Here is a 27207-nt window from a genome sequence, read left to right on the forward strand (position 1 = left end):
GTATTTGTCCAGATTTGAAAAAGCAAAGGTGAGGTGAACGGATGTTCACTGTCTTTGAAGTTGAGTTTTCTGACGTTTATAATGAAGATTTCCCTGGGAGGCCGCAAACTTTTACAAACTAGAGGCAGATTTGATTTTCAAAACTTTAGCAAATGAAACCAAATATATTTGTTTTAGCTAGCATCTGCAAACCATTAGATGCAAATAAAGAAAATGCATTTTTGGGGGGGTAATTTAGGTGAACAAACTAGTTTATACAGTGGAACAATGATTTCACCACTAAAGTCAGCAGTGTTTCCTGCCTTCCTGCTTTCCCATCATTCACTTATTGCCTCTCCAGACTCTCAAAACAATGGGAGTGAGCCTCACACGTCGCTGATTCATTGAGCACTGGGGGGGACCTGTTCATCATCCTCCATTGACTGCTGCCATATGAAAAGACAAAAGACAAAAGGTCCTCCGCCCTCCTCCCTCGCGGAAGGGTCTCCATCAACGACCTGCTAAGTGAAGCATGAGCAAACCCTTTGTGTGGCCCCGGTTGCGAACCGGTCGGGACACTTGTGTCAAAAAAGCTGCTGCCTGACGCTCCCCTGATGTAGCGGGGCACTAACGGGGACCATTTAAGAACAGCTGCTACTTAACTCCATGAACAACAGTTTGCGGCGTGCCTAATTGCTTAATTTGTTTACCGTTGGCTCCACTCAGTGTGTCAACAGAGCAGCGAACACATTAAGGTTCGCAAGAGTTCCTATCTCATCTTGGGCTTAATCCCTCTCTATCGCTACTGCTTTGGCTTTCTGCTCAAATCCACGGGAGAATTATAAATTATCCTCCATTTTTATTTGGAATGGCAACGCAAGCTGAAAACACATCATTGCTGATAAGCGTCGTTTGTGAAAACGGAGCGGTATAATTTGCAGGCGAATGAATGCAAATGTGATGACATGGGTTGAGATGTGTGGCTATAAAAATGGGAACGAGGAGAGAAGGGGGGGGGGGGGGGGGGGACGAGTGATGCGGAAGAGAAGGAGCTGTCATGATTGATGGAGTGAAACGGGCTGAGGTGCTTCTTTTCTCTTTTTTTTTGGATTCACATTCAACTCCAATCTGAGGCGGCGAAGGCCGTGGAAGCAGTGAGGCGTTGCCTCGCCCTGCTCACACAGGGACACACACACACACACACACACTCATGAAAACGCATGAGTGGTCAAACAAAATGAACCAGCAAAAGTAGTGCTGAATAAAGGAAAACTTGTGCAAGAAATGTATAGATCCACGCAGTGGCCAAGGGCTTTAGACTCAATCGATCTATCTATATTATATATTACATCATAAATAACATGTTCTATAAATGGGCCTATAGGTGATGAAGCCGGCTACGTGGTGCGTAGTAGCCCACTCAGGTCCCAGGTCACTCCGCCATTAGAAACATGGTTGGAAAGGGGTTGATAACATCACACTGTTAACATGGCCTCTGGTTTAAATTTAGCAGGGAAATGAGGGCGCTGTGTGGGCTTCGGCTTGAAAAGAAAAGAGGAGCTTTAAGCTGCCCACGCGCAGGCAGGCTCTCCTCGTTCTCCTCCCAGCGCTTCAGCTAACCCCCGAGAGATACGGAGCAAGAAGTAGAGAGACAAAGACAAGGCGAGGGGGGTCATACAGATGTTGACAGAATCTGCAATTCCAAAAAAAAAAAAAAAAATCTGTGATTGAAACCCAAGGTGCGTTTTCTCTGGAAAGTGGTTCATTTTTTTTTCCTGTACCTCCTGGCAGGAATACCGTGCGTAGAATGCAGGTGAAAGAGTGGATACGGGCCTGATTTCACAACACATTAGGTAAATTCTTGAGAAAAACACTGGAAGAATTTTTTACTCATCAATTACAGGTGTTCATTTGTGGGATTTGCATGAATCTAGGATGAGCCATGACCTCTTCTCAGCCAGCTGGAACGCTTACTGCGGGGTTGATCTCACAGTGAGCATGTCTGCTCTTGTTATCCATCATGTTTTTTCCACTTGTTGTTGGGTTACGGGAATGAAAGGATGTGTGAGAAGAAGGAGGGATTGTTCCAAAAGCCAGTTGAGCGGACGTGGACGAGGGGTGGGGGGGGGGGTACGTCGGCTGACTGTGTGGTCTTCAATGACGTCCCGGGCAGGTCCTTGCAGGTTGGCTTCTCAGCGGCGTCTCATAGAAAACAATCTGTTGAGATGACTCAATCAAGGGTAACCAACCTGCACGCAAGCCTCGGGTAATTACTCAGCCGGCTGCTCAGGCAGGAAGGGTGCAAAAAGGAGACACAAGTGGAGCCGAAAAAAAGAGAGACAATAGAGGGAGGGTAAAGAAATTCAGGTTTCCGCCAAGAGGCCAAGGTTCAAGTTTAAGGAGGTGTCCTGGAGATCAAACTGAACAGCTTTCTTGAGTGGAAAATTGCAGTGTGTCACAGGGTTTATTGTGTGAACTTGGCTCCAATGAGACGTGCCGTGGATTTGCCGTTTGCACAACAAGTAGGGTCACGTTCAGTTCAGTTTTCGTAATGCAAAACAAAGTCGTGGCTGTCAAAAACACTTCCAGGATGACGAGAAGCCACCGTGTTGGCGTGTTCTTTCAGACCAAACGTTGCGGCGCGTCGGCTGATCTCTAGTTCACAGTCAAATAAAAACAAACCTGCGAGAGAATGGCGCCGTGGGACAAAGGTGTTGGGCTGTGTTTGGGATTTGAGGGTGGACCACTTAGCCAGGTGTGGAGACGTGAACGTAAGAGATCAGCCTCACTGTTATTGTCAGCCGAATCCGGCCAAATGTACCTTGGCATTCATCACTAATCAAAATAATGTTGCCTGAGCGATGATCCACAAGCTCCTAGTTGGGATGTAGCAAAACTTAAGGTGACTTTGACAGTGCTTCCTCTTCTGTAATGATAAGACTGTAGACAGCGAGGGGGGGGGGGGGGGGGAGGATGTTTGCCAAAACAAATTAGGGTTAATACGCCACTCAAGGGCATGGCAGTGTACACTGCCTGGGAACCGAACCAGCAAGCTGCTGAAAACGCTGCTCAGAGACTCTCGCTGGGCTGTCCTGATTCTTCTGTGGTGGTCCTCGCGGCCCGGGGAGCGCTTAGTTGTTCAAATGAGATCTCCATGAGTTGGGCCGCCGGGGTGTGCGAGTGAGTGCGTGTTCGCGCCAATGTAACTGCCGGCAAACAATCAGAAGGAGGCTCTTAAAGCTGGTCTCTCCCGAAGAGAGGGAAGAAGTACGAATGGGGTTTTTGGGTTTTAAAATATTCATGAATCTCTGAACCCCTCTTAAGGATTACAATCTCTCATTCATCCCGTGGTGTCACATAGCTCTGGGCCATTCGGTGCAGCCTGCATTAATGTGTTAAGGGCGGTTTCAGGGAAACTCTCATTTATAAACATGGTAACAAGGCAGTGCATATGTATTACTGCTAAAACCCCCCAAAGAGAGGTGCATTGATTCCACTAAGCCCCATCCTGATGGAACACATATAAAATATTAAATAGCTATTACTATAGAATTAGAATGGATCTTGTTACGGCAGCTAATCCAAAGCTTTGGGAGCAGGCTACCAATTTAGAGTCAAATGTCACATGTGGAGAAAGATGAAGAAAAAGGGGGAGAGGGGGGGACCGCAGTCGACAGAAAGAAAATTCAGTGCGCGTCACCCGGTATGGAGGAAATGAAGTGTGAACTCAGCAAATGGAAAGGAATACGGAACCGGTGGAGAATGAAAATAAAAGGGGAAATGAACATAAGACAGCTTTCGACAGTGAAAGGGAGGCAGGGAGAGACCGAACACGAGTGAGACATCTTCCCCAGTACCTGAGCCTCTGGCAAAGCAACGTCCATGATGTTCGGCTGGCCTCGCGGTTCACCGTTTTCCAGTCGAGAGAAAATCACTTGGTAGCCTCGGATTTGGCCGTGCTGCTTCCCCTGCAGGGGCGGCTTCCAGGTTACCCGGATTGCCGTGGAGTTTATGGCCTCAACTTCGAGCTTCCTGGGGGGTGCTCCGGGCACTGGAAACGGGGAGGAAGAAAAAGGAGGGTGGGGGGGGGGGGGGAGAGGGACAAATAGGGGCGAGGGAGACAGGGAGGGAGGAATGAGTGAAAATGTGTCGAGTTGGTGATTTCCTTGACTGTGTTTTGTGATGAGGAGCCAACACACAATATAGACTCAGAATTTATCTTTATTTTTATTTTTTAATAGCCAAGAATCTAAATCATCTCCACAGTTAGATCTAGCAGGTCCCCGACACACCCTGACGCCACACTGCAGTTTCTCATGCGGTGTCTGTAATTTCCCTTAATTTCCGTATGGTATTCTTGGTGTTGCAGCAAACTTCAAACACATTAATTACAGAGGAGCAGCCACTCTCCATCAAACTGCAAACAAAACAAGGAACGAGTGAGAAAAAGAGGCAGAAGAACAAAATGCAGAGGGGGAGCTCTGCTCCACGACCAGAAGAGAAGAAAACAAGAGGGAATTTAAAGAGTGAAAACACAGGAACGCCGTTCAGGGCTCGGAACCGCTGGTGATGAGCCTTAACCTGCCAGAAATGTACAAGTCCCAAAAGAGAAGGTGACCCACTATCCGACCGCGATCGCCTCATTAACTCCAAAATGCATCTACAAGCCAGAGAGAAATGTGCAGGACAGGTTGAATATAGTGAAGGAAAGTAGTCACAGGCAGCCCCAAGCAAAAGAGTCTGAGAGCACTCTGCTAAAAGGGGAGGAGTCAACCTACCATCCTCTTTGGTCCTCATCCTCACCGGGGCACTGTCAGGGCCCGGGCCCACATTAGTGTGCGCCCTCACCCACACCTGATACTCAGTCCACTTCTCCAGGCCCTCCAGCAAATAGCTGGTAGCTTCTGCGCCGATGCCCATCACCTCGTGCCGCTCCGTGTCCTCCCCGGCCAGCGCCTGGTAGATGACCGTGTAGCGCACGATGGCGCCGTGGCGGCTGGCGGCGGGCGGGGCCACCCAACTCACCTTGAGGCTGGTGGAGGTCAGGCTGACCAGATGTACATCCTGAGGGGGAGCGGATGGGGCTGCAGGGGGGAGGGGAGCACAACCACGTGGACGGGGGCACGGATCAAGCAAACCAAAAAAAAATAAAAAAATAAGGCAAACACAAGGCAAAACTATGGAAGCTTTTAGTACAGGAGAGAATAAAAAAAATGTAATATTCAAAATATTATATATTTGACTTGATGCATGTCAGCTACTTGGTAATCTGGAATTGCAAAAATGATTGGCACTCATACGAAAGTTTGAATGTCAAATTACATTTTTTATTATACTGAACAAAAAGCTTCCATGCTAAACAGGATGCTACCTCCGGACTGAGAGACTGGCTGCAGGAACACATGACCAGTGGACTGCTGAAGCTGTGTTTGGAATCTGCATTTACGGCAGAGGCCAAGAAACTACAGGGCAGGATGAACCGAGGTTTCAAATGTGCCCGATTTCCACAAGGCCACGTTTTTATGAAGAGGTAATTTATCCCCAACTGCCCTCCCCGCTGCAGAGGCAGCTATAAACTGCCCATGGATGTGCGAGTGTGTGAACAAGGGCCCCGACAGTGTGGACTGGTGTTCACACGTTGATGCAGAAGCTCTCAACGTGCTCGTCAAGGCCGCTCGGCGCTGCAGCTGTGATACACCCGGCTGTCATGTCACACATAAAGCCATCATTTCCATGTCATGAACATCCACAACTGGGTTTTATATAATATATAAGAATAATATTGATTGATATGTCGGGACCTCTACTTTGTGGATTGTAATCAAACTGTCAGTGTTTAAGAGAAATAAGCTTTTGGTTTTCAAACTACTGTTGGAAAGGACATGTTTCATTTCATGTTTGGCATAATATTCACATGGCAGATTCAATTATATTTCATACTGCTATGTTCTATATTTACTAACTCCTCTGGCATGTCCCAGTGCATGTAGAAGTTGAAATAAAAGGTACAGTTAAGAGTTGGTCTGGAATAATAGGGTTATGCAATAAATACGATTATTTACTACAGCCACAGTATCAAATCTATGTACGCTCTCAAGTCCGGAGGTAGAAACAGAAAACCAATAAACTAGTTTAAAACAAGAAACAATGAAATAAAACACAACAACATTCATATATTTCGTGCATCTAACTCAATCAGAGTCTAGTTCAACAACGAAAGAATAGCTAAAAAAAAGGAATAAAATGAACCGAGGAAAAGGAAATTCAAATCAGGGTGTTATTACAAAGCATGCCCATGAAATTATTATTTTTTAATAAGCAGAGCAATGAACAGTTTCCTGAAATATGAATCCAGTAAACTAATGCCAGTACATGAAACTCAACCTTTCCAAACCATTGAAGCTTAACAGAAGAGAAGCGGCTCTCCTAAGGGGGTCCCTGAACAACAAAAGGAGCAGAAAGGAAACTACAGGGACCTAAAAACACTGTGTATAACAAAAAAGGTGACAGACTTAATCAAAGTAATGCTGATGAGTGCTCAATGGAGTCTTTTTCACTGCCGTCTTTGGTTTCCATCCGTCTGTCTGTTTTTTTGGCTTTTGAGATAATCATTTGTTTAAAAATCAGATTATGAATTGCACGTTGAACCATTTCAATTACCTTGCAAATGAGATAATTTCCTACTCTGTCTTGGGTAAAGCATCATGCGACTTTTACATACTGTAATGTCCTTGGCCGAGAAGCGGAGTTGAAGAGTTTCATCACACAGCTGACATGTTCATTGCTCTGAATTTTTTAAAACGATACTAACCATTTTAAATGCAGCACTAGAAAATGTCACACTTTCCCTCTGCCATTTGCCTCAGAACCCTCTTAAGTCTGCTGCTTATTTCATGCACACCATGCTCCTGCCGCATGAAATCCAAATTATGTTCCCTCAAACGATGTGTCCTTGTGACTCCAGCTGTCAAGAGCCCCAAGGACGGACTCATCACCGCTCGCCATCTCAATTGGCGGTTACGTAAGTGTGCGGCTGTCAAAGGTGCGAGCTCTTCCATGTTTTTTCGGTCTGCGCTAATAGGGAAAGAGTTCACAAAGTGAAATCAATACCGCCCAACCGGTTCGATGACGTCTCTTCTCCTCTGGACTATTGCTGCGTGACACATCGCACGCTCAACTTCCTATGCTCTTCTCCACTGCGCTTTGTCCGCCGCAGCCAGATAGTGTTGCAGGGTTCTACGCCGCTTTTTGTGTGCTGCATTCAAGCCAGTGTCTGAACGTTGAAAGAAGGTATGAAAGAAGGTCTCCACTACTCAATCGTCAAAGAGCTTCGGTGTGGACAGAAACTCCATTCTGTGCGCGTTTCTGTAGCTCCAAAACGTGACATACGTCTGCTCCCTGGCGGATCAGGTCGTGTCCGTTTACTGATTCACATAAAGTTCATTCAATGTGTTGGATACGATTAAAAAATAAAGGCAGAATTGTATTGGCCCCTCGAGGTGGTACAAGCATTGTGCCACCGCGGCAGAAATCGGATAGCAGAGAGTGACATTTTGAGTGCTCGCACTATAAAAGCACATAATGATATAAGGCAAAAAAGGAAAAAAAAAACACACAACAGCACAGCTCACAAATGTGGGAAGATGACACATTTAACGTACCTTTGACACTGAACTCAGGGCCTGCCCTCAGATAGATGGACAGGAGGGTTAGTGTTGGTGACAGAGGGGAGGCGGGGTGCGAGTGCGAAGCTGACCGGGCTGCCTGCACAGTCAGCCTTTTTGTGCTGTGCTGAGATTGACTTTCAAGTTGCCGATGCAGCCTGATTTTTAGCTCGAACGAAACTCAACTTTTGTCCTTCCTAAACCGAAACCCGCTTCGGGCCCCGGGGCCGTCGGAGGCCGTTGCTTTGCGAGGCCGCTGGTTAGTGGACAACGTGGAGGTTGAGACAACAGGGAGAGCGGCCATAGACTTACTGGACTGGGCGGTGCGGACCTTGATGGGCTGAGTGTAGACGCCTAACCCCATCTCAGAGCGGGCCGCCAACGAGAAGTGGTACAGGGTGTCAGGCTTCAGACCCTCCACAGCGTAGGAGCCCGCTGGGTTGAAGGTCACGGGTATCTGCAGGGCATCATATCAAGCGGGAAGATGTGACTCGTTTAAAGTCACAAGACAGTTAAGCAACTCTTTTCATTTGTTTTTGTTGTATCGTTAAAGCCGAGACTGTCGTCTCTCCCTCCTACAACGCAGCCAAACGTGAGAGCGACTTGTTCCAAAAAACTAACTGTCCCCTTTACGACTGGTGCAGCAGTCCAGCAGAGGTAAACGAAGGGACAACTCTGCTGTTGGTTACTATAGTAAATCTTTAAATAAATCACTGAGGAGTTGTATTACTACAAAAACATAGCTTCTGCCAAAGCTTACTATTCAGAGAAATTGCATCATAAATAGAAAACTAGGTCAGACAGCAGTTGTAACTTCCCGTTATTCTAACCTTGTTCTCGGAGCCGTCCTCCCAGTACTGCAGCTCATACTTAGTGATGGGGTCCTGTACGGGCCACAGCCATTTCAGCATTATGCGGCTGTCCAGCTCGGCTTCGGCCTCAAAGCTGGACGGCTGGGCAGGGACTGGGTACACAAGGGGAGGGGGGGTGGGGGGGGGGGGAAGAGGACAGGAGTTGAAGAATGAAAGAACAAAAAAGGCCCCCCACAGTGTCAGCAGCAATAACCGCTTGTGACAGGCAGATACATGTAGCGTTAAAGCCTTAACACAGTTAATTCAGTGTAGTCTCACTCATGCGTGGACTTTCATATTCGATACACACACAAACCACATGACACGTTCTTTATAGTTTCAATGTGACTTAAACACATTACACTACTGAATGCACAAATAAATAAATAATCAATAATGAATAAATTTGGACACTGAATTCAACATCTAGACCGGGTGGAATCAGTTTTAAAAGCCTTGATGTTCATCAAAGACATGATTTAATGCACCGTTCAGGAGCTGAGTTTAAAAAGCAGGGAGTATTGTGAAGCCATTCAGTATTAATTCTAATTTTACAGGAGACGCTTTTCATCTTCACGCCCTCTCAGCTGGGGTCGGGTTTTTGTGAAAGCTCTTAAAAGACTCGGTCCATTCAGTGTCTTCTCAAAGTCTCTTTTCCTTCAATAGTTGCTAGAAGCCCGTATGGTCTTTGTGGTTTTATAGACTTCTGCCCAGGGGTCCAATATCAGCGGTGCGAAGCGCTAACCACTCCCATCAATAAAACCCTCTGCTATCATTCGTTTCTTTCTAAAGAATTGGAATTTAGAAGATAGTGGCCAATAAAAAAAGGACTATGGGGTTCTAAATTGACCTGGTTCTCCTCCGTACTCCTTCCTTGAGTTCCGGCTCGACTGTCTTCAGCCAGAGTTCAGAATTCTCTGTCACTATGTTGAGTGACAAATGAAGTACGTAAGCTAATAACTCCACACAAAACTTAAGCTGACACAGCGTCAGCAACCACCATCAAGCATAATTGGTGCTGGTAAATGAAAAAAGGATCATGTGTCACATATGGTTCTGCACACACACACACACACACACACACCGGTTGGCTGCTCACCTCCCTGCTGGGTTTTGACCTGCAGGACGCCCGACGCCGGCCCGTCGCCCACCGAGGTGAAACCCAGCACCTTGAGGCTGTAGGTGATATCGGGGGTCAGGCCCGAGATGGTCGTCAGACTGCTGTCATCGGTGTTGTGTTTCTGCCAGGTGCCGATAGGAGCCTTCATGTCGGAGCTGTAGTAGACCCGGTAGCCCCTGATTTGCCCGTTGGGTTCAATGGGCGGCTCCCACTGCACCAGCATGGTGCTGGCGCTCAGCATGCGGGCTTGGACGTGCAGAGGCGGCGAGGAGGGGGCCTGTTCACCGGTGCGCGTCTCCACAGGGTCGCTGTGCGGCCCCCGGCCGATGTTGTTGACCGCCATGACACGGAACTCGTACTCCGAGTAAGGGCTAAGTCCGCCGATGCTGTATCGGGTCGTGGCCACGCCCTCCACCTCGTAGAAGCCAGTGTCCGGGGACTTGCATCGGTACTGGATCATGTAGTAGGAGACGGGTTCGGGGTTCCCAGAGTCCCAGGTGAGAGTCACGCTGGTGGCCGTGGTCTCGGTCACAATGAGGGAGGTGGGGGGCTTTGGCAAGGCTGACGAGAGAGAAGCAATGGTATTAGCTTTGATGTCAGGAATGGATTTTTAGGATGTGTCGGTAATTTGAGAGAAATTGGATGTCTGACACATTTGATACAATGATTCTCAAAATCCGGGCTCAGTGCAGCTACGATCGGTTCTCATGAAAAAAAAGGCATGGATGGTCAGGAAATTGTCTGTTCTGTAACTTATAGCACTGAAATGATTGTTTCATAAGCTAATCCTTCAGCCGTCAGCAGCCATTATCCCCAAATGAATGGAAAAGCTAGACTGAAATCCCAATTTTCTGTTTTATAAGCAGCCTGGCCATGATTGACAATTCAAGAAAATTGCAAGAGTGGTTCCCGTTGTGACTCTAACAAACACGAACAAAACAAAGACTCTTTATGAAGGCTTCCTTGACAACAGGGGTTTGTATTGCTGTGGTCCTTCTAAATGACTGCGTATTGATCAGTTAAGTGGAAATTGGGATCAATACGGAGGACAAAAGATAAAGGAGGCTGCGACAGGTAGACAAAAACTTGCATAGTTACGTAAACACAGGGAGAAGAAAAGATGATTCAATAGACTCAGAGAGAGAAAAACACACCGGCCCTGGCACTGATGGTACCGTTCACCTCGAAATATCTGTAAAACACTCGGGCAGCGATCATGTGCAATCGAATGAACCGCCAAGCACCACGCAGTTCGTCACGGCAACAACCTCCCCAGGGAAGAGGGAGGAGTCTGTAAGTGGGGGCCTTACCTTTGACAGTGACCTGAGCAGTGGCCTCTATCATGCCCAGAGAGGAGATGGCCACGCAGGTGTAGTTGGCCGACTCGCGGATGTTGGTGACCTCCAGCACGTTGCGTCCCAAAGGCATCTCTTCCTCCTTGGTCAGCTCCACCTGGCCCGTCGTCCACTTGACGTAGGGCATCGGCGAGCCCACTGCCACGCACGTCAGGTTGACGCTGCCGCCCGGCATCACCTCCTGGTTGGTGGGCGGGATCGAGAATCTGGGCGGGACTCTTCGCACTAAAGGGATGCAGAGAGGCGGGAAAGCGGTGAACAGGATGGATAACGTCAGATGAATGGGACAGTTGACGTCACACGAATGGTCGAGCACCGTGACGGGGCTAAAAGCTAACTGGGCGATGCTAATCGGGCGGAGGGCCGATCGCTTTTGTCCTAATGTGCAGAACAGCACACAATGGGAATAATGGTCCCTGTTACAAAATGGCTCTAGATATTCACAATAAAACTTTGAGGGGTTATTTTATCCAGCCGACAAAAGGGGATATAATCAATAAATAGCCCTGTGACTATGTCTGGCCCTCTTTTGTCAGTGTCAAATGGTAGCAGAGTTGCATCATGGAGAGACCCTGTGGAGATGGCATTGTTTGATTTCTCCTCCTGCTCCCTGGCTCTCTCTCCCTCTCTTTGTGCAGTTCTGATATGCAGATAGGCCGACATTAATAAGGGTTCCCATGGAGACTAGAAGGGCTCGTTGACGTCGCCAGGGACGAGGCGAGCACCGAATCCTCAGCCTCGTGCAACACTGAAAAGCTGGCCCAGAATAAACAGGCGGTCAGCAATTACATGTGATTTGTTTTCGACCAAAATAAAGATACACAAGAAATTTCTGACACATTTACACCTTTCGGATCTTTTTTTGGTAACTTTGGCAACAACAAACTCACCCTCTGGATATTGAAAAGAAAAGAATAAACTCAGTTTTATATAGACATCCATCCATTATTAGTTTAGTTTATTATGAAAATGCTGAACATTTTCATAATAAAATGCTGAACATTTTCATAATAAGTAAGGAAGTAGTGTACGAAGCAGGTGCTCAGTCTTTGACAACTTTTTATTTATTGTAAGTGAAGCTGAACGTTTAAGCTCCTGAGTGAGGACCCGTTAATGCTATCCTTCGACTGCTGGTTGCATGTATTCAAAATACGACGGAATGCAACTGTCCCTCTGCCCGTTTCTCCTAATGGACTACAACATCTCTACGTCTCACTGGAAATAATAAAAAAAAACCTTGACTGTAATTGCTCTTTTGCACTTGCCTCAATAAATATGGATTTTCAAAAGCCTGCCTGCACTTCCCCATTGCCCCAATCCCCCCCTGCCAACCCTCCACCTAATTTGAACCAGAACGTTGTTATAGCCATGCTTGTTATTTCCCTCATTATATGGTGAAATGGAAAAAACACTAAAGCCCTTCCTGAGATTCCCGTCGGGAGAACCCAGGTCTTCTGGACTGGACCATAATACGACAGGGACCTGGTTTACACCAAAAATCATCAAAATTCATTTTTTTTATCTATTCAGTTAAATTGCTTGGCTCAATATCAAAAAAAAATAATGATTTCCCAATTTCAAACCAATAACCAGACAAACAATTTAACATTGAGAACAGTTAGTCAGCAAAGGTTTAGGACAGAGTTAAGATGACCATTTTGTAACAAAGATGGAGGAAAGAGGAGGGAACAAGTAGTGAGTTTCTACATCATACTGGGAGGTTTTCATGCAGGGGAAAAGTGGCACACAGAACAGCCCAGAAAGTTTAAGCTTTTTCTGAGGTTCACATACAGGATACGTGGGATTTATTAAACGACAAGACCGGTCAGGGACAACATTCTCAAGCAAAGCATGCTGGGAGCTGAGGACAGATACGGGATGGGATCGCAAGCCCGAGTATGCTGGGAGAGGAAGATTTCTCACATGTCTTGACTGAACATACGATTTCTGGTATGGCTCACGCACGAGGGACCTAACTGGGAGGATTTAGAGGAACGTGCGTCTTCTCACACACCTGTAACGTTCTCAGAGGGCCGCTAATTTTGACGAGATACGCGTATGAAAAGAGAAACCTGAGAGGAGCCGTCCTAATGCAAAACCATTAAGCTCAAAGTATCTGTTATTCTATCATGATTCCATAGACTAAAAAGTGCTAAGAGCAGTCAGTCAATGGGGCCTGTGTATATTGAACACTTAATGTTGTGAATAATTCATGGCGTGCGGTTAAGTTTGGAGAGGTGCTGGGGAACAAAATGACTAGAGGGCAGGTAATTGTTATCGATTCCCCTGAAGCCTCTCTCCTGTTGAGAGCGGCGTGGAGAGACGGGCTGCGGGACTCTATCAAAACCACAAAATAAGCCCCGTCTCCACTCTGCACGCCTGCCTGCTGGATACCTATGAATTTAACTGCCTTGACAAAGTGCCCAAGGATAGCGGAACCTGTCCAGTCAATCAATATCGGAGCAAACTGGCACCGAGTCAGCGGGCTCACAGGCTTCCTGGCAGCAGCGCCGGGCTACACTGCCGCCATGATGGTTGATCATCGCCCCTGTCAGCACAGTGCCAGCTCGTTCCCAGAGATCCTACAGGTCAGCTCTTTGAGCGGCAGTGTTTTACAGATGGTGCAAGTAAAGAGATCATTTCCAAAACATTAACTCCCCTCTATTGGACAACGGCATTGTCATCATCCATTAACTCTAAAAAGCAATGTTCAGTCTGCAAATGTGTGGACGACATGATAAAAGTCATGGATAACTTGTGTTCTCGTACAGGGCGGAGCCTGCGAGCACATGGTTCCACCCTCTGTGCAGAGGAGGACGCCCATGGCTGTAAAACAGACACAATCCCCTGAGAGTGGTTGTGTCAGTTCTGATGCCCACGTGCCTGAAAGGGGACGGGCGTTGCCGCCCAAATACCTCCCAAATCCGGTTGCCACCTGAATACCGCAGTAATCCATCCCACACCTCTGAGGGGCCTACAGAGGCGGATTGGAAAGTCTGAAGGTGAAAGGAGCCGTGGTTGACATATGACAATATGGGCGCGGTTCTAACTCCTTGTGTGTCTTGGCGAAGGCTAATCAAAACAACTTCGGGGAGGAGTGGCGCTGGGAGTCATGCAAGAACTATTCAAGGATTCATGCAGTCAAGTAGACAAAACGACACATTTACATCGGGGGGATTAGGGAGAGCTATTAGTAAAATACTAGTTTTTCAGGGAAGGGATATCTGTGTCTTCATTAGAGGGTGGAAATAAAAAAAGGATGGTGTACCTCCCCTAAAATCTGCATCAAATTGAAGGGAGGGGATTAATAGTGAAAATGACCAACCTCCACGCTGATCTGTTTGCGGATGAGGTGATTGGATGGAGGTGAGCGATGGAATGAAAAGATACAAATTGGAGAGGAAGACAACACAGTGAAAGAACAGTGTTTTGGCAGACATAGTGGAGGTTAGTGACACGGTGCAGAGCAACGCACACATACAGTAACATGGAGGGAAACTCACCTTTAAACGCTTTAGTATCTTTGGTATGGCATTATATCATTTCAAATCAATTTTTAAATAAATATATAAATATAATCACTGCTGCATTATTTTGCAGTTTTGCAGTTGCAGTCTTATTGTTAAAGATTTCTGATATCACATGTAAAGGACACTGAATGTGCTCCTGTCCCAACTCCTTTTCTTCATTAAATTGACCTGAATTGATTGTTTTGTAAGTTACCCTCCGTGAAACACACACACACGCACACACACACGCACCCACACACACACACACACACACACACACACACAGAGAACAGGATGAAGATATTTTGGTTAGAGAAAAGCCAGAATGCAGCACTTTATCTTCTGTGACATGTTGACGTTTCACATGGATATATGAAGGAGTGCCGGCAGACACAAGCTGACGTCCCTCCTCCATTGTGGGACAAACACTTGACAAACGAGCGCTGATGCACAATCACAGGATTCTGCCCACGTTGATAGAGTCCACCTTCAAAAGGAGGGTCACCAAAAGTGACCCACGGCAAACAAGGTGCACACCTGAACACACACGCTCTAAATGCATGATAAGTGGAAGGATCTAAATAGATGCACAGACAGGAAAGGAAAAAAAAAACATCTCATCCCTCATCCACAGAGAAATATGAGGACACCGTTCTCTGGTGGCTCTAAAATGTCAAGCCAAGGGTGTTGACGGGGGTGTGTTTGTGTACCTGCAGACAGGAATTGGATCAAGTAGCTATGGAGCGTGGAAAAAAGCAGAAACACATTCGCAGACACAGAACACTAACCCATGACAAGCCATTTAATGCGTGTCTGACAGGTGTGTGTGTGTGTGTGTGTGTGTGAGCGGATGTTGGAGGGGGTTGATTGAGAATAACACCACAAATCGTTCTCCCTGGGTAATCTTTAGATGTCACCTTCGAATAGCGTTTTTTATGAAAGTGACATTTCAAGGCCACAAATTACTCTTCAAAACAGGAAGGATTGGATTCCTAGCAGCCGCTGAATTTAAGCACGTAACGGTTTAAATTCTTCTTCAAGTATTGGGAATTGTATCGTTTTAAACATTTGTTTTTTCATTTTTGTATCAAGCATCGAAAGCACTGTCAAATCTTGTCCTATGACGCCTTTGCTCCCGAAGCTGCTGATGTTTCCATGTCAGAAAGTGTGTTGTGAGCCCCTAAATCTCCCCTCTGATGGCTGGAAATAAAAGTAACTAACATATACCTACAGGAAAGGAAGAGAGGCATGTCAAAGGCCACTTGTCTCGAGTCCCTCAAGTTTCAAACCCAATCAGGCGGCCCTGTGATTGGGTCTCGTCTCCTCGCCCTGGCGGCAGTGACAAAGAGACTGAAAACACGGCTGCAGTCTTTGTTCTCCACTGCAGACGAGCAGACTTTTAAAAAGGTTACGCTTGGTTTGATTCCCATCTCTCCACCAGTGTGCTGAGGCGGGCGGAGAAGTCAGTGTCGGGGGGCCAGCGGGTTGACGGCTACCTGGGTGGTGTTACAGACAAGCCGGGCCTGGGGCCCCTGCTGGCGCCACGCCACACAACTACTGTAATTACCTCTGGCGGGGGGTGGGGGGAGGGGGGGGGGGGGGGGGGGGAGAGAGCTGCGTCTGCACCTGTGACAGACATGCCCTGATTAATAGACGAGACTGGGGTCCCTTCCTATCTTCTGACTCCCGCTCCCTGTCGAGATTTACTATGAGATGTAAACCCTCTGAAGCCCAGCGGGCTTATTTAATCTGTACTTTAATCTGACGCCGCTGTGGGTGTTGAGGATGGTCTTACCTCAGACTCCTGCAATCCAGGGGGAAGCTCCTGCAGAGCGTACTGATTCGAAAAGAATGACTAGAGACCCTCGTAGCAAGAGCATTTAGTACAAGCAGGGGTCTGTAGTTCTTTGTCTCGAGTAGAACCCCTAATTGGCATTTATCTGATCTTGATGGATGTAAAGAGACGATGGAATCACTCGCTCACGAAACAGCACGTGCGATCCCCCCGCTGTATATATGCTTTTAACACAATTATGAAGGCACAGCCGAGCGCGTCTCTTTCTTACCCCGACACTTTCTCCACCCACACTAACAACTGGAGCAGCTATTCTGATTCATGTACATCACACGGTGTTATCCAGGGGGGCTGACCTAGACTACTCTCTGTCCTGTACCAGCTCTCTCCAGGACGGGCACAATGCTGCCCTCGCCCTGCATTAGTCTGCTCACGGAGACACCACAACAAAAACAAACCCTGAAACTCCAGAGCCCTCCGTGGCTCCAGGAGCTCTGGCTTGTGCAAGGGAGGGGGGGGGGGGGGGGGGGGGGGGGGGGGGGGGGGGGGAATAATGGAGCCTTTTTCGATAGAGTAAAAAAAAAAAAGAAAACGAAAGGCGGTCTGGCCTGGCTTTCAATGCCAGCAGAGGAAATGGTTTCAATGCAGCTGTTTTCACAGAAGCTGCACCTGGTCGGACTCGCAGCCAAACAGGGGGTTGAGGTTAGTTCATTGGTATGGGAGGAACGGCAAGGATAGTGGTTAGAGAAGTGTTCGAAGAAAAGAAAAAATAGAGAAATACGGTAAGAGTCAAAAGTTTGGAAACACTTTCTCATTAAATTCAAACTTTAGACTGGTGCTGTATGAATCGGGTGTTTTCACGTACCCCGTCTAATTAAAACTCTGCTCAGGTTAAAGGTGGACAAAATGTGCTGAAACTACTCCGAGCGCCAATCAGAATTACACAATCGGTGTAATTTGTCCCACCCGAGCTGATAGGAGAGGGAAAAAGATGCTCATGGCCGTTGGTGTTTTTTTGCAAATGCTGGAGACAACAGAAAGGACGGATTGATCCGAGGATTGAGGGAGACGTTTGACTTTACCTCGTACGTAGAGATTGGCAGGAGCGGAGTAGCGGGTCCCAGCGCTGTTCATGGCAACGCATTCGTATTTCCCTTGGTCCGACTCCTCGCTGTTCTCAATCTGCAGCGCTCCTGTGTAGAGGATTAACAAATTCAGCAGTCTTGACAGTTGTGGAGAATAAAAATGCAATCTGGCGTGAAGCCACAGCAGATGAGGCTGTAGTCAGCTGGCCGAGCCACGTTTATTGGTAATTAAGCGCCTCAGTCTTGGCCCCCGTTTTGTCAAACAAAATAACACAATAGAAGGACAACAACAATAGCAGACGTTATACAACATCTAATGTTAATATTTGAGAAACAAGAAAAACCTGCAGCTCAATATCAACTGCGCAACAATATGTGTTTGAACCAAATGATTTGGTTAAAATACATTTAGCATGGAGAGGGATGCTCGTCTCATTAGGTATGCCGAGTTTTGAGCTGAGCCGTGGTAATATTTTCAGATAAAACTTTTTAGAAGAAAAGTAATTAAAAATTTGAACCAAAAATGAGTGAAAGCTCAACTGATGTTTCCTCGATGGCTTATGCCAGTAAAAGTCCTTTAATCTTCCTTGAGTACGCATTCAGCTGTTAGGTGATAATTGTTTTCATTACCAACTATTTCACCACGTCTCACCGCAGCCCTCCAGGAGAAACGCTCCCGTTATCAGTATTTACAATCAGATCGAAGAAGGGTCACACGTCGGGTCTAACAGAGCACAAAGGCCCAGCAGACCGCCGTTTGAGGGGTCACTTTGACAAGTGGCTGACACGTGAGACAAGTTGAAACTGTAACAGCAAAAACTAATCCAAGAATTAAAAAAAAAAACAACAACAACAAAAAAACATGCTGTGAAACCAAGCTGCTTCTCTCAGCAGCTCATACGTGTGTCACAGACGGGGCGATAACATTTATCATGCCTCCGAAACAGCATGGTGCTAGCATGAAGGGGCGGCCCGGTTTGAAACTGACAGAAATACTCGGCATAAGACGATGTCGGGACGCGTTGTCTTTTCGCATCATGCAGTATGAGATGAATGCAACAAACAGGTTCACCACCAACCTCAAGGGGACTCGAGACGAGGCCAAAAGTGAAACCGGGGCGGGGCGGTAACGCGATAACATCGCCTCAGATCTCACGACAGCTCGTCTCTCCGAGGTGTTTGCTCCGCACGCTGAGCTCACCGCTGTCTGATTCAGCGCTGACATGCACCTGCACACTAATGCCCGGCGTCACCAATCTGTCAGTCTGCCACAATCTCCCACGGGAGAAAACAGCGTGACGGCTGCGGGAATGCGGAAGGGTTGGCGCTGTAACCCCTTCCATTACTTTCAACTACTCAAACACACTTGTGGATCTCATGCGAACTCATTGCCCTGTTTACAAAATGTAGAAAGCACATAAAAAGGGGCCGAGAGGCTGCCTTAATTCCCAAAGATTTTTGTCTAATTGAATATGGTTTGTATAAGGAGCCAAAGTGAGACAGACAGCTGACAAAGCGCATTTAGCACGCTGTTGTCGAGCGGAAATCCGGCTTCCACTCAAGGGGGAAAGCACATGATTACCACAAAAAGGGGTTGAAGCGTCCCCAGTAACAATAGCAAACCGGGCCTCCCGTTCCCATGATGGGGTGGGGTGGGAGGCTGCTTAGGCTGTATGCAAATTCAGCCTTTTCAGTTGAACGCTGCGGCTGCATTGAGGAGGCGGGTGAATCCTCTTGTGGCCACAGTGGCCTTTGGTTTCAAAATCCAACTCCTCACTCCTTTTCGCCGAAAAGCCGGAGGAGAGGCTGAAGCCAAAAGATGTTTTTCTGTGTGTGTGTGTGCGTGTGAGAATGTGTGTGGCGCCGAGTGTTCATAAATGTGGCTCATTTCTAACAGTCTGCGAGGACTCTTGAAAAAGCCAATTTAAAAGATGACATCTCGGACTTGCTTTTGCATTTTCATTCTCCTGACACGACGGTTGGTGATCATTTGTTTGTTAGGGAGCAGACAGCAGACGGGACATGTTGTGAAGAGACGAGGGGGGAAGTGGAAGAGGGGGAGGGGGGGGGGGGGGGGGTCGTTGTTTCTAGCACCACAGATGAACCTGGTGATGTGGCGATTTGGGGGAAATGCAGGGTTCTGATGTGAATGAGAGGGCAATGGTGTGGACGTGACATATTCCAACACACTTCATCATCCTTACCTCTAATTGGTGTACCACCTAGGTGGGAGTAATTTTGATGCAAACAGGGTTGAGAGATCAGTTAGTAATCCACTTACAGTGGGAGAGAAAAACATGGCTTCCAACAGGCCACAGATAATAAGCAAAACAAAAAACGGATACAGAGTAGAAGCCACTTAAACGCAATGTGACGAAGTTCAATGCACTTATTCGATGCTCACAGGAAGCAGGTATATGTACTGGTTGTCTGTAAAAAGTAAAGTAACCTCTTAGAAATACATATCCTGCTCCCTTTGTATTTGCAGGCAACAGTATAATGTGCAGTTGAAGCGAATTCTTTTATTAAGCATTCTAATTGAAGATGGCATTCCTCTTTGTACAGACTGCATTCGTGCAGAAAGCAGTTAGTCAAATGGAAAAGAGAAAATGAATAAAAGTCATACACAAAGAATATAATGATGCACAGCAAAAGTATTCAGGTCAGAGGTATTACATCAAGAAGAAGTTAGTATCTCCAGTATTCGGATTCGGTGTGAACAGGTAAACCAAATGGGTCGTGTTCACAAAAAATAAAACAAAACAAAAAAATAGAGCAACTGTAATGCGTTTGGAAGAACTGGGTCTCCACCTTTTCTGTTAAAAACTGCAGCAGCAAATTAATGTGGGCTTTTTTCCCCCCTAAAACGCATAATAGACCTAATTTCAGGTCATGTGCAGTAAACATGATTCCTGATACGACAGCAGATAAAAGTGCGGTGGGTTAAAAGAACTGTTCGTCTGAGGGCATTGCACTTCAGCATATTTCCAGAAAGAAAACTAATCAAAAGTTTGTTGCTAGAAGAAATAAATTAATAAACTTAAAAATCATGTTTTCGTTGTTGTAACAACATCATGAAACAATCAAGGAGTTGTGTTATTATTTCATAATAATGAGAGATCTGTATCGTGCTTGTTGGACGGTCCAAGTGAACATGCTCCATTGGGCCTCCACCGGGCAGCTCTGGTGCCGGCCGGGCCTTTTGCTGGAGACGCTCTCGTCTTTAATCTTCCGAGCCTCAGACCTGCAGCTCGGGGCCGACCCGGCGAATGAAGCAGATTCACTAAGCGGCCACAAATCTGGTCAAAAGTCACTAATCTTTCCACCTCGCACCTTTTTCATCTGATCCGGGTCAGGCGAGCGCCGTTGTACTTATCAAGTGGACTGTTCCTGTGAACAAAGAGCACCTCATACATATTTTATGTTTGGCAAGCTTGAATCTAAGCAAATGCGAAACCGGCTGGCCTCGTAGTCACCCGGCTGCATGCTTGAAAGGGGGGGATTAAGGATTATTTAATAGGGGCAAAGTTCTGAACTTCTGACGGTTACACTCAACTGTCGCTGTCAAACATTGCCAGATTCCAATGACATTCAGTAAGAACTCAAGGTCGCAAACCAGTCAAGGTTTGGTGAGTCTGTGTCACAGAGTAATAAAGATTAAAAACCAAATAAAATCTAATTGTACTGAGCGAAGCTGTTTGATGCGTCCGTTGCTGCTGCTGATGTCCACAGGAAGCATGTCCTTGAACCAGGATATCTCCGGGTCCGGGTTTCCGCTGGCAGCACACAGCATGGTGGCAGTTCTGGTCTTTTCGACCACCTTCAGCTGGGGACCCATGTCGATAGAGGGGAACCCGTGGGGACCTGTTCTCTGTGAATTTGCACAGGCAATTTTATTTTTTAGTAGTATATCCAAAAAAAAAAAAATACCAACACAAAGACGAAACGTGTTTACAAGCAGATTGTGGCAGAGTTTTGGTTCCCAATTGCTGTGAGAGCCATTGAGTGCATCACAGAGGACAGAGAAGAGAGGAAATACATTTCAGGTGTTACAGGCCAAAAAAGCCCCCCCCCCCCCCACCACACACAGACACACTAAAAACTGGTGCAACAGCAGATACACCACAGTAAATTGAAAAAAATGGTATGATTCGGATTTCAAACTTGTTGAAAGAAATAGATTATCATAGCGGGCTTATTACCCAGATACCTTATTACATGAGTCTACGGTTTAGAAAGAGGAGGGATTGCAATCTTCCTCTGGACAGCCATGCATAAATGATCCAGCCTTAGGCTTAGTAAGCTAAACAAACCTATTTGAATAATCCAACTCATCATAATGAATGCAACGGCATATCCATGACAACACCTAAAAAGTCAAATCCCCGCAGCAAAATGTGTTATTCCAAGGGGAAAGGCTGTTCTCAAATATATAAGGACATCACGTCATAGATCAACAGAACAAGAGTCTTCTGTTATTCAGTGTTATCCCACTATGTGGACTTTTAAGCTGTCAAAACAGATCTTATGCGTGACCCAAATCATTTACACGTGGTCTAATGGTTTTGCTTTACAAATTTGGTGTCTTTGATGAGGTATTAAAGTGTCGCTGACTCTGCCTAATTGTGCCGCATATCCTGAATCACACCCACTTCCCACCTGCCCTCCTAATAAACCCTAATTTAACCCCTGGACAGCGTTAATAAAAAGGAAACACGATGGCCCTCAAGAGGTCTTATTATCAGCTTGCTCTTAAACTTGTAATCTCTTTTATCTTTTTCCCCTCATATGTAGATGTCTCCCTGGGGCCAAAGTGCTAAAATGGAATCTGTGGAACGGCGCTAATGATTGTTGCTCCTGTCTTTGGTTCACCATGAGGAGATAGCAAACGGCAGGTTAACACTTAGCAAATGATCGGCTGGGGGGGGTGAAAATTAATAGCAGACGAGAGATTTGGCTTCATAGGGAGGTCGAGGACATGGTGTCCGGAACCGGATTACCATGTCACAAACGTTACAAAGCATTTAAAGTATTGCTTTTGTGTCACAATGGGTGACGAGAGGCAAAAACAAGTGAGAGAGAGAGAGAGAGAGAGAGAAGAGAGAGAGGAGAGAGAGAGAGAGGAGAGAGAGAGAGAGAGAGAGAGAGAGAGAGAGAGAGAGAGAGAGAGAGAGAGAGAGAGAGAGAGAGAGAGAGAGGAGAGAGAGAGAGAGAGAGAGAGAGAGAGAGAGAGAGAGAGAGAGACTTCTCTACAAATCCCATTAAAGACATGAACAAGACACAAGACAAATATGTTCTCTTACACTGTCCCCTGTGAGCAGTGGGACAATAACAGAGGGTTTATCTCATTTCAGTCATCAGCTGTGACAAATGGTCCACCTTCTTAGCCAGATATTTATAACGTGGACCCGATGTTGTTGTTCTGATTTTTCTCTTCTCAGAGATCGCTTTAGGGAGGCACTGAACGGGGTGTTTGTCAAAAAATCCATATGTAGACCTCTATTGCTGGAGCATGAATAGGTACAAGGGTGTTGTACTTTGTTCTGAGCCCCCTGTAGGGGAGCGGTTCGTGTTCCTGCTTTCAGCCCTTGTGTTTGGGCTTCAGCTCGTGGGCGTCTCAAATTCAGATGTGGTCGACAGATCTCGGCATTGCTCTTCTCTCTGTGGTGAGGCTCACTTCCCGACTGACGACAAAGGATTTGCTTTCAGACGTCCCAACAGAGATCAGGATACCTCCACGGGACAGACAACTACAGCAGACTGAAATAATACTGTACAACTTGTCATTGTGTGAATAACGGTAACAGTAGCACCCAGTGTTCCTTTGTGGTTTGCACTCTCTAACCTCCCAAAGAGAAAGGAAAGGGAGGAAGGAGAGAGCTTTAAAGACCTGCAGTGTTGAGGCTGAGTGAAATGGACAGTTGGGAGGCCAAAGACGGACTTTTCTAAAGAAGTTCTGTTCTGCCCAACAATCACTATTGAGATCATCCAGAGTCACCCTAACACACACCAGCTTTTAACTGTGCTTGATTTCCTATTGCTCCTTAAGTCTCTGCAGATCTGTGTTGTCATAATGGATTTTGTGTAACCTTGTGACTAGAATAATTAGCAGCTATAAATATAATAGTTTGTTTTGCTTTGTGGAACTATGCGTTTAACTATTCATTGAAGAAATGTGGATATCAGCATTGGATACAGGCTGCACTGATTCATTCCAGGTGAACAGCTCCAACAACTGGCCAGTATATCTTCCATTTTGTTTCCATAGTGTGGACTGACAGGAGCAGGAGGTATCCAAGGTTAGTTACTAATGACTCCAGTTGTCATTTAGAGATAATACATGACTGTAGCATTAAGAATTGACTAAGACCTGTAGTACAAGGTTCAGTTTTAAGGATTGCGGAGAAGGGTTGTAGCTCTGACATCAACAGCTTTCTAAAGTTGGACAGCTATACATATTCTTGCATAAGTTCTTGTCGAGCTGAAGATTCCCGCTCAGGCTGCTTTTTCCTTCTACTGCAACCTCTGCGGCCTCGTCTGCCAACTTGTCATCAGGGGAAGACAAAGACAGACCCTTTTTTTGGTCCTTTTTCATTTGAAAAGAGGGGAAATATGAAGCTGGATCAATAGATTAGTGCAGGCAATGGAGGTTATGTCTGTCAAGACTGGAAATGAAACGGAAACAATGCAGTGTGTCCCATACGTTGATATTGTATGAAACAAAAACAACATAATCTGAGTGCCTTCACTCCTGCTGATATTACACTCACCGGCCACTTTATTAGGTACCCCATGCTAGTAACGGGTTGGACCCCATTTTGCCTTCAGAACTGCCTCAATTCTTCGTGGCATAGATTCAACAAGGTGCTGGAAGCATTCCTCAGGGAGTTTGGTCCATATTGACATGATGGCATCACACAGTTGCCGCAGATTTGTCGGCTGCCGTTCCACCACATCCCAAAGATGCTCTATTGGATTGAGATCTGGTGATTGTGGAGGCCATTTGAGTACAGCGAACTCATTGTCATGTTCAAAAAACCAGTCCGAGATGATTCCAGCTTTATGACATGGCGCATTATCCTGCTGAAAGTAGCCATCAGAAGTTGGGTACATTGTGGTCATAAAGGGATGGACATGGTCAGCAACAATACTCAGGTAGGCTGTGGCGTTGCAACGATGCTCAATTGGTACCAAGGGGCCCAAAGAGTGCCAAGAAAATATTCCCCACACCATGACACCACCACCACCAGCCTGAACCGTTGATACAAGGCAGGATGGATCCATGCTTTCATGTTGTAGACGCCAAATTCTGACCCTACCATCCGAATGTCGCAGCAGAAATCGAGACTCATCAGACCAGGCAACGTTTTTCCAATCTTTTATTGTCCAATTTCGATGAGCTTGTGCAAATTGTAGCCTCAGTTTCCTGTTCTTAGCTGAAAGGAGTGGCACCCGGTGTGGTCTTCTGCTGCTGTAGCCCATCTGCCTCAAAGTTGGACGTACTGTGCGTTCAGAGATGCTCTTATGCCCACCTTGGTTGTAACGGGTGGTTATTTGAGTCACTGTTGCCCTTCTATCAGCTCGAACCAGTCTGGCCATTCTCCTCTGACCTCTGGCATCAACAAGGCATTTCCGCCCACAGAACTGCCGCTCACTGGATGTTTTTTCTTTTTCGGACCATTCTCTGTAAACCCTAGAGATGGTTGTGCGTGAAAATCCCAGTAGATTAGCAGTTTCTGAAATACTCAGACCAGCCCTTCTGGCACCAACAATCATGCCACGTTCAAAGTCACTCAAATCACCTTTCTTCCCCATACTGATGCTCGGTTTGAACTGCAGGAGATTGTCTTGACAATGTCTACATGCCTAAATGCACTGAGTTGCCGCCATGTGATTGGCTGCTTAGAAATTAAGTGTTAACGAGCAGTTGGACAGGTGTACCTAATAAAGTGGCCGGTGAGTGTATATACTGCAGCACATCTCTCAATCCAATCCATTCATCGGGACTTCTTGGCTCCTGTGATACGGCCCGTAGAACAACAAGTAGTAGAGGCGCCGTGGATTTGCAAAAGAGGAAGGCCAGTGGCCATTATGCGTCACATGAAAATCCAGGTGCGTGTGAACTGGCCCCCTTCGTGATGCGAATAACGAGGAGCATTGTTGTTTTCAGCAGCTGTTTATCACGCAGATACTGCACAACGAGAGCAGATGACATCGTTTACAGCGGCGGCGGGAAAGAGGGCAGGAGGGGAGGGTTTTCCGTGGTTTTCTGTAGTGTACTCAATTAGGATGCCAGTGGGGGGGCCTTGACTACACAAAATATATTGGTAGCAGTAGCAATTTAATTTGCAAAGACAGAATTACGAACATGGTAATGAGTTGCATTGAGAAGACGTGCTACAGTGATCATGAACCACTGTGAGAGGAGGTGTGCCCCTGCTGCTGAAACAGGCAGGTGAGGAAAGATTCAGATGAGAGAGGAGGGGAAGGGTGTGGGGGGGTTGTAGTTGAGGAGGAGAGGGGGTCGGGGGAGAAGAGGAGGGTGCATGCCAACCTCCTGCCAGCTCCAATTACCAGAGCGAGTGGAGCGTGGCAGCCGGGGCGATGGGTCTAATCAGAGCCCCGCTGAAAAGAGACCCGTCCCTGTCCTCCTGTCCCACTGGGAGGCCGCTGGAGCTCAATCCCACTCCAGCATCAGCTAGCATTTCCCCCCCTCAACCCAAACATACTCATCTCAATGTGGGAAAACACTCCAGACAGCCCAGGTTCCTCCTTAACTGGGGAGCCCCTGACACAGTGGCGCAGGACACAGCAGTTCTGCATAGAAAATGTGCCCGCTTCATTTCCCTTTCAGTATGTCCTAGTGTTTCCTTCCTACTTACACATGTGCTGCTATGAATTTTTTAAAAAGAGAGTAAGACCAGACTAAAGTCCCTTTGCGGAACATGCACTCGTGAAACACGCGGCGAGGAGTATTCATGCAAAAGCATCGCTACAGCGCGAGCGGGAGCTGTGCGCACACCTGCCGTCTTCATTCCGTATCAATTGTTAATCAAATCCGGCCTTAGCGAGCGCCGTCAAAAATGGAGGCGAGACGGTGTGCCTTTTCTTAAGTTTCCGAGCTTACATCTGCGCAGATCTCAACTCGAGCAAAGGAAAAAATAAAAGGCCTTGTGATCTCCACGAGTGCCTTTTGCCAAGTGATGGATGACAACAATTAAAGGTGATGTCTCCTTTGATAGCAAGAACCAAAGGACCACAGTGACAGCAACACAGCCACTTGCCTCATGAAAAATGACTGCTCTAAAATCTACCCTTTTAAACATACATCGGTGCACTGTCTTTATAGGTGAAAGAAAGGGCTGCAGGCGCTTCTATGTGGGCCGTTAGATTATTTAAATTGCCTGTCTGTGGGAATGTGAGGCATTAAGCTTTTCACTGATGGCCACTGTAAATGTTGGAAACAGGTTAATAACGCCTTTATTGTTCCCCTTTCTGCGAGCGGACCCCGTGAGGAAGAGTGCACATGGTGCAATAAGTGTTGTCTAGGTCTCAGCTGGTCTCGAGCCAACCGCGGCCCGTCGAAAGGCAGAAACTAGAGCACCTGGCCCGCTGGCGGTTTCTCGCCAAGAACCCGGGCGAGACAGACATTTGCATCCGCCGGAGACACGGCAGCGCGTGGGGCGTGCCGGCTGCGGCGGGAGGAGCGGGCGGAAAAAAAGCCAGAGAGCTCGACTGAACGAGCCCCATGGAACAGTCGGTGGGCTGAGGGTGCTGAAAACACGCAGTAAGTTCATTTGGAAGCTGTGAAAAGCGCACATGATTTATGACCAGCTGCACAGCGGGGAG

General features: G+C 46.8%; 1 protein-coding gene across 7 annotated transcripts in view; it reads right to left on the reverse strand.

Annotated features, from left to right (window-relative positions):
• The window catches only part of LOC119209392 (receptor-type tyrosine-protein phosphatase F), a 133578-nt gene that overhangs the window by 39549 nt on the left and 66822 nt on the right, over positions 1–27207 (reverse strand). For 4 of the 7 annotated variants that reach the window (XM_062557556.1, XM_062557558.1, XM_062557557.1 and 1 more), the window contains exons 1-8: positions 21043–21236; positions 17356–17466; positions 10925–11194; positions 9594–10175; positions 8474–8607; positions 7956–8100; positions 4758–5063; positions 3837–4030 (exon numbers count right to left, since the gene is read on the reverse strand). In XM_062557556.1, coding sequence (XP_062413540.1) covers positions 3837–4030; positions 4758–5063; positions 7956–8100; positions 8474–8607; positions 9594–10175; positions 10925–11194; positions 17356–17466; positions 21043–21196 — 1896 coding nt within the window. In that variant the 5' untranslated portion in view covers positions 21197–21236. Of the gene's footprint in view, positions 1–3836; positions 4031–4757; positions 5064–7955; positions 8101–8473; positions 8608–9593; positions 10176–10924; positions 11195–17355; positions 17467–19562; positions 20502–21042; positions 21237–27207 lie in introns of those variants that run through there. The other 3 variants (XM_062557561.1, XM_062557559.1, XM_062557560.1) reach the window with 3 other exon arrangements.

The sequence above is a fragment of the Pungitius pungitius genome, chromosome 15, assembly GCF_949316345.1.
Source record: "Pungitius pungitius chromosome 15, fPunPun2.1, whole genome shotgun sequence".
Lineage (NCBI taxonomy): Eukaryota > Metazoa > Chordata > Actinopteri > Perciformes > Gasterosteidae > Pungitius > Pungitius pungitius.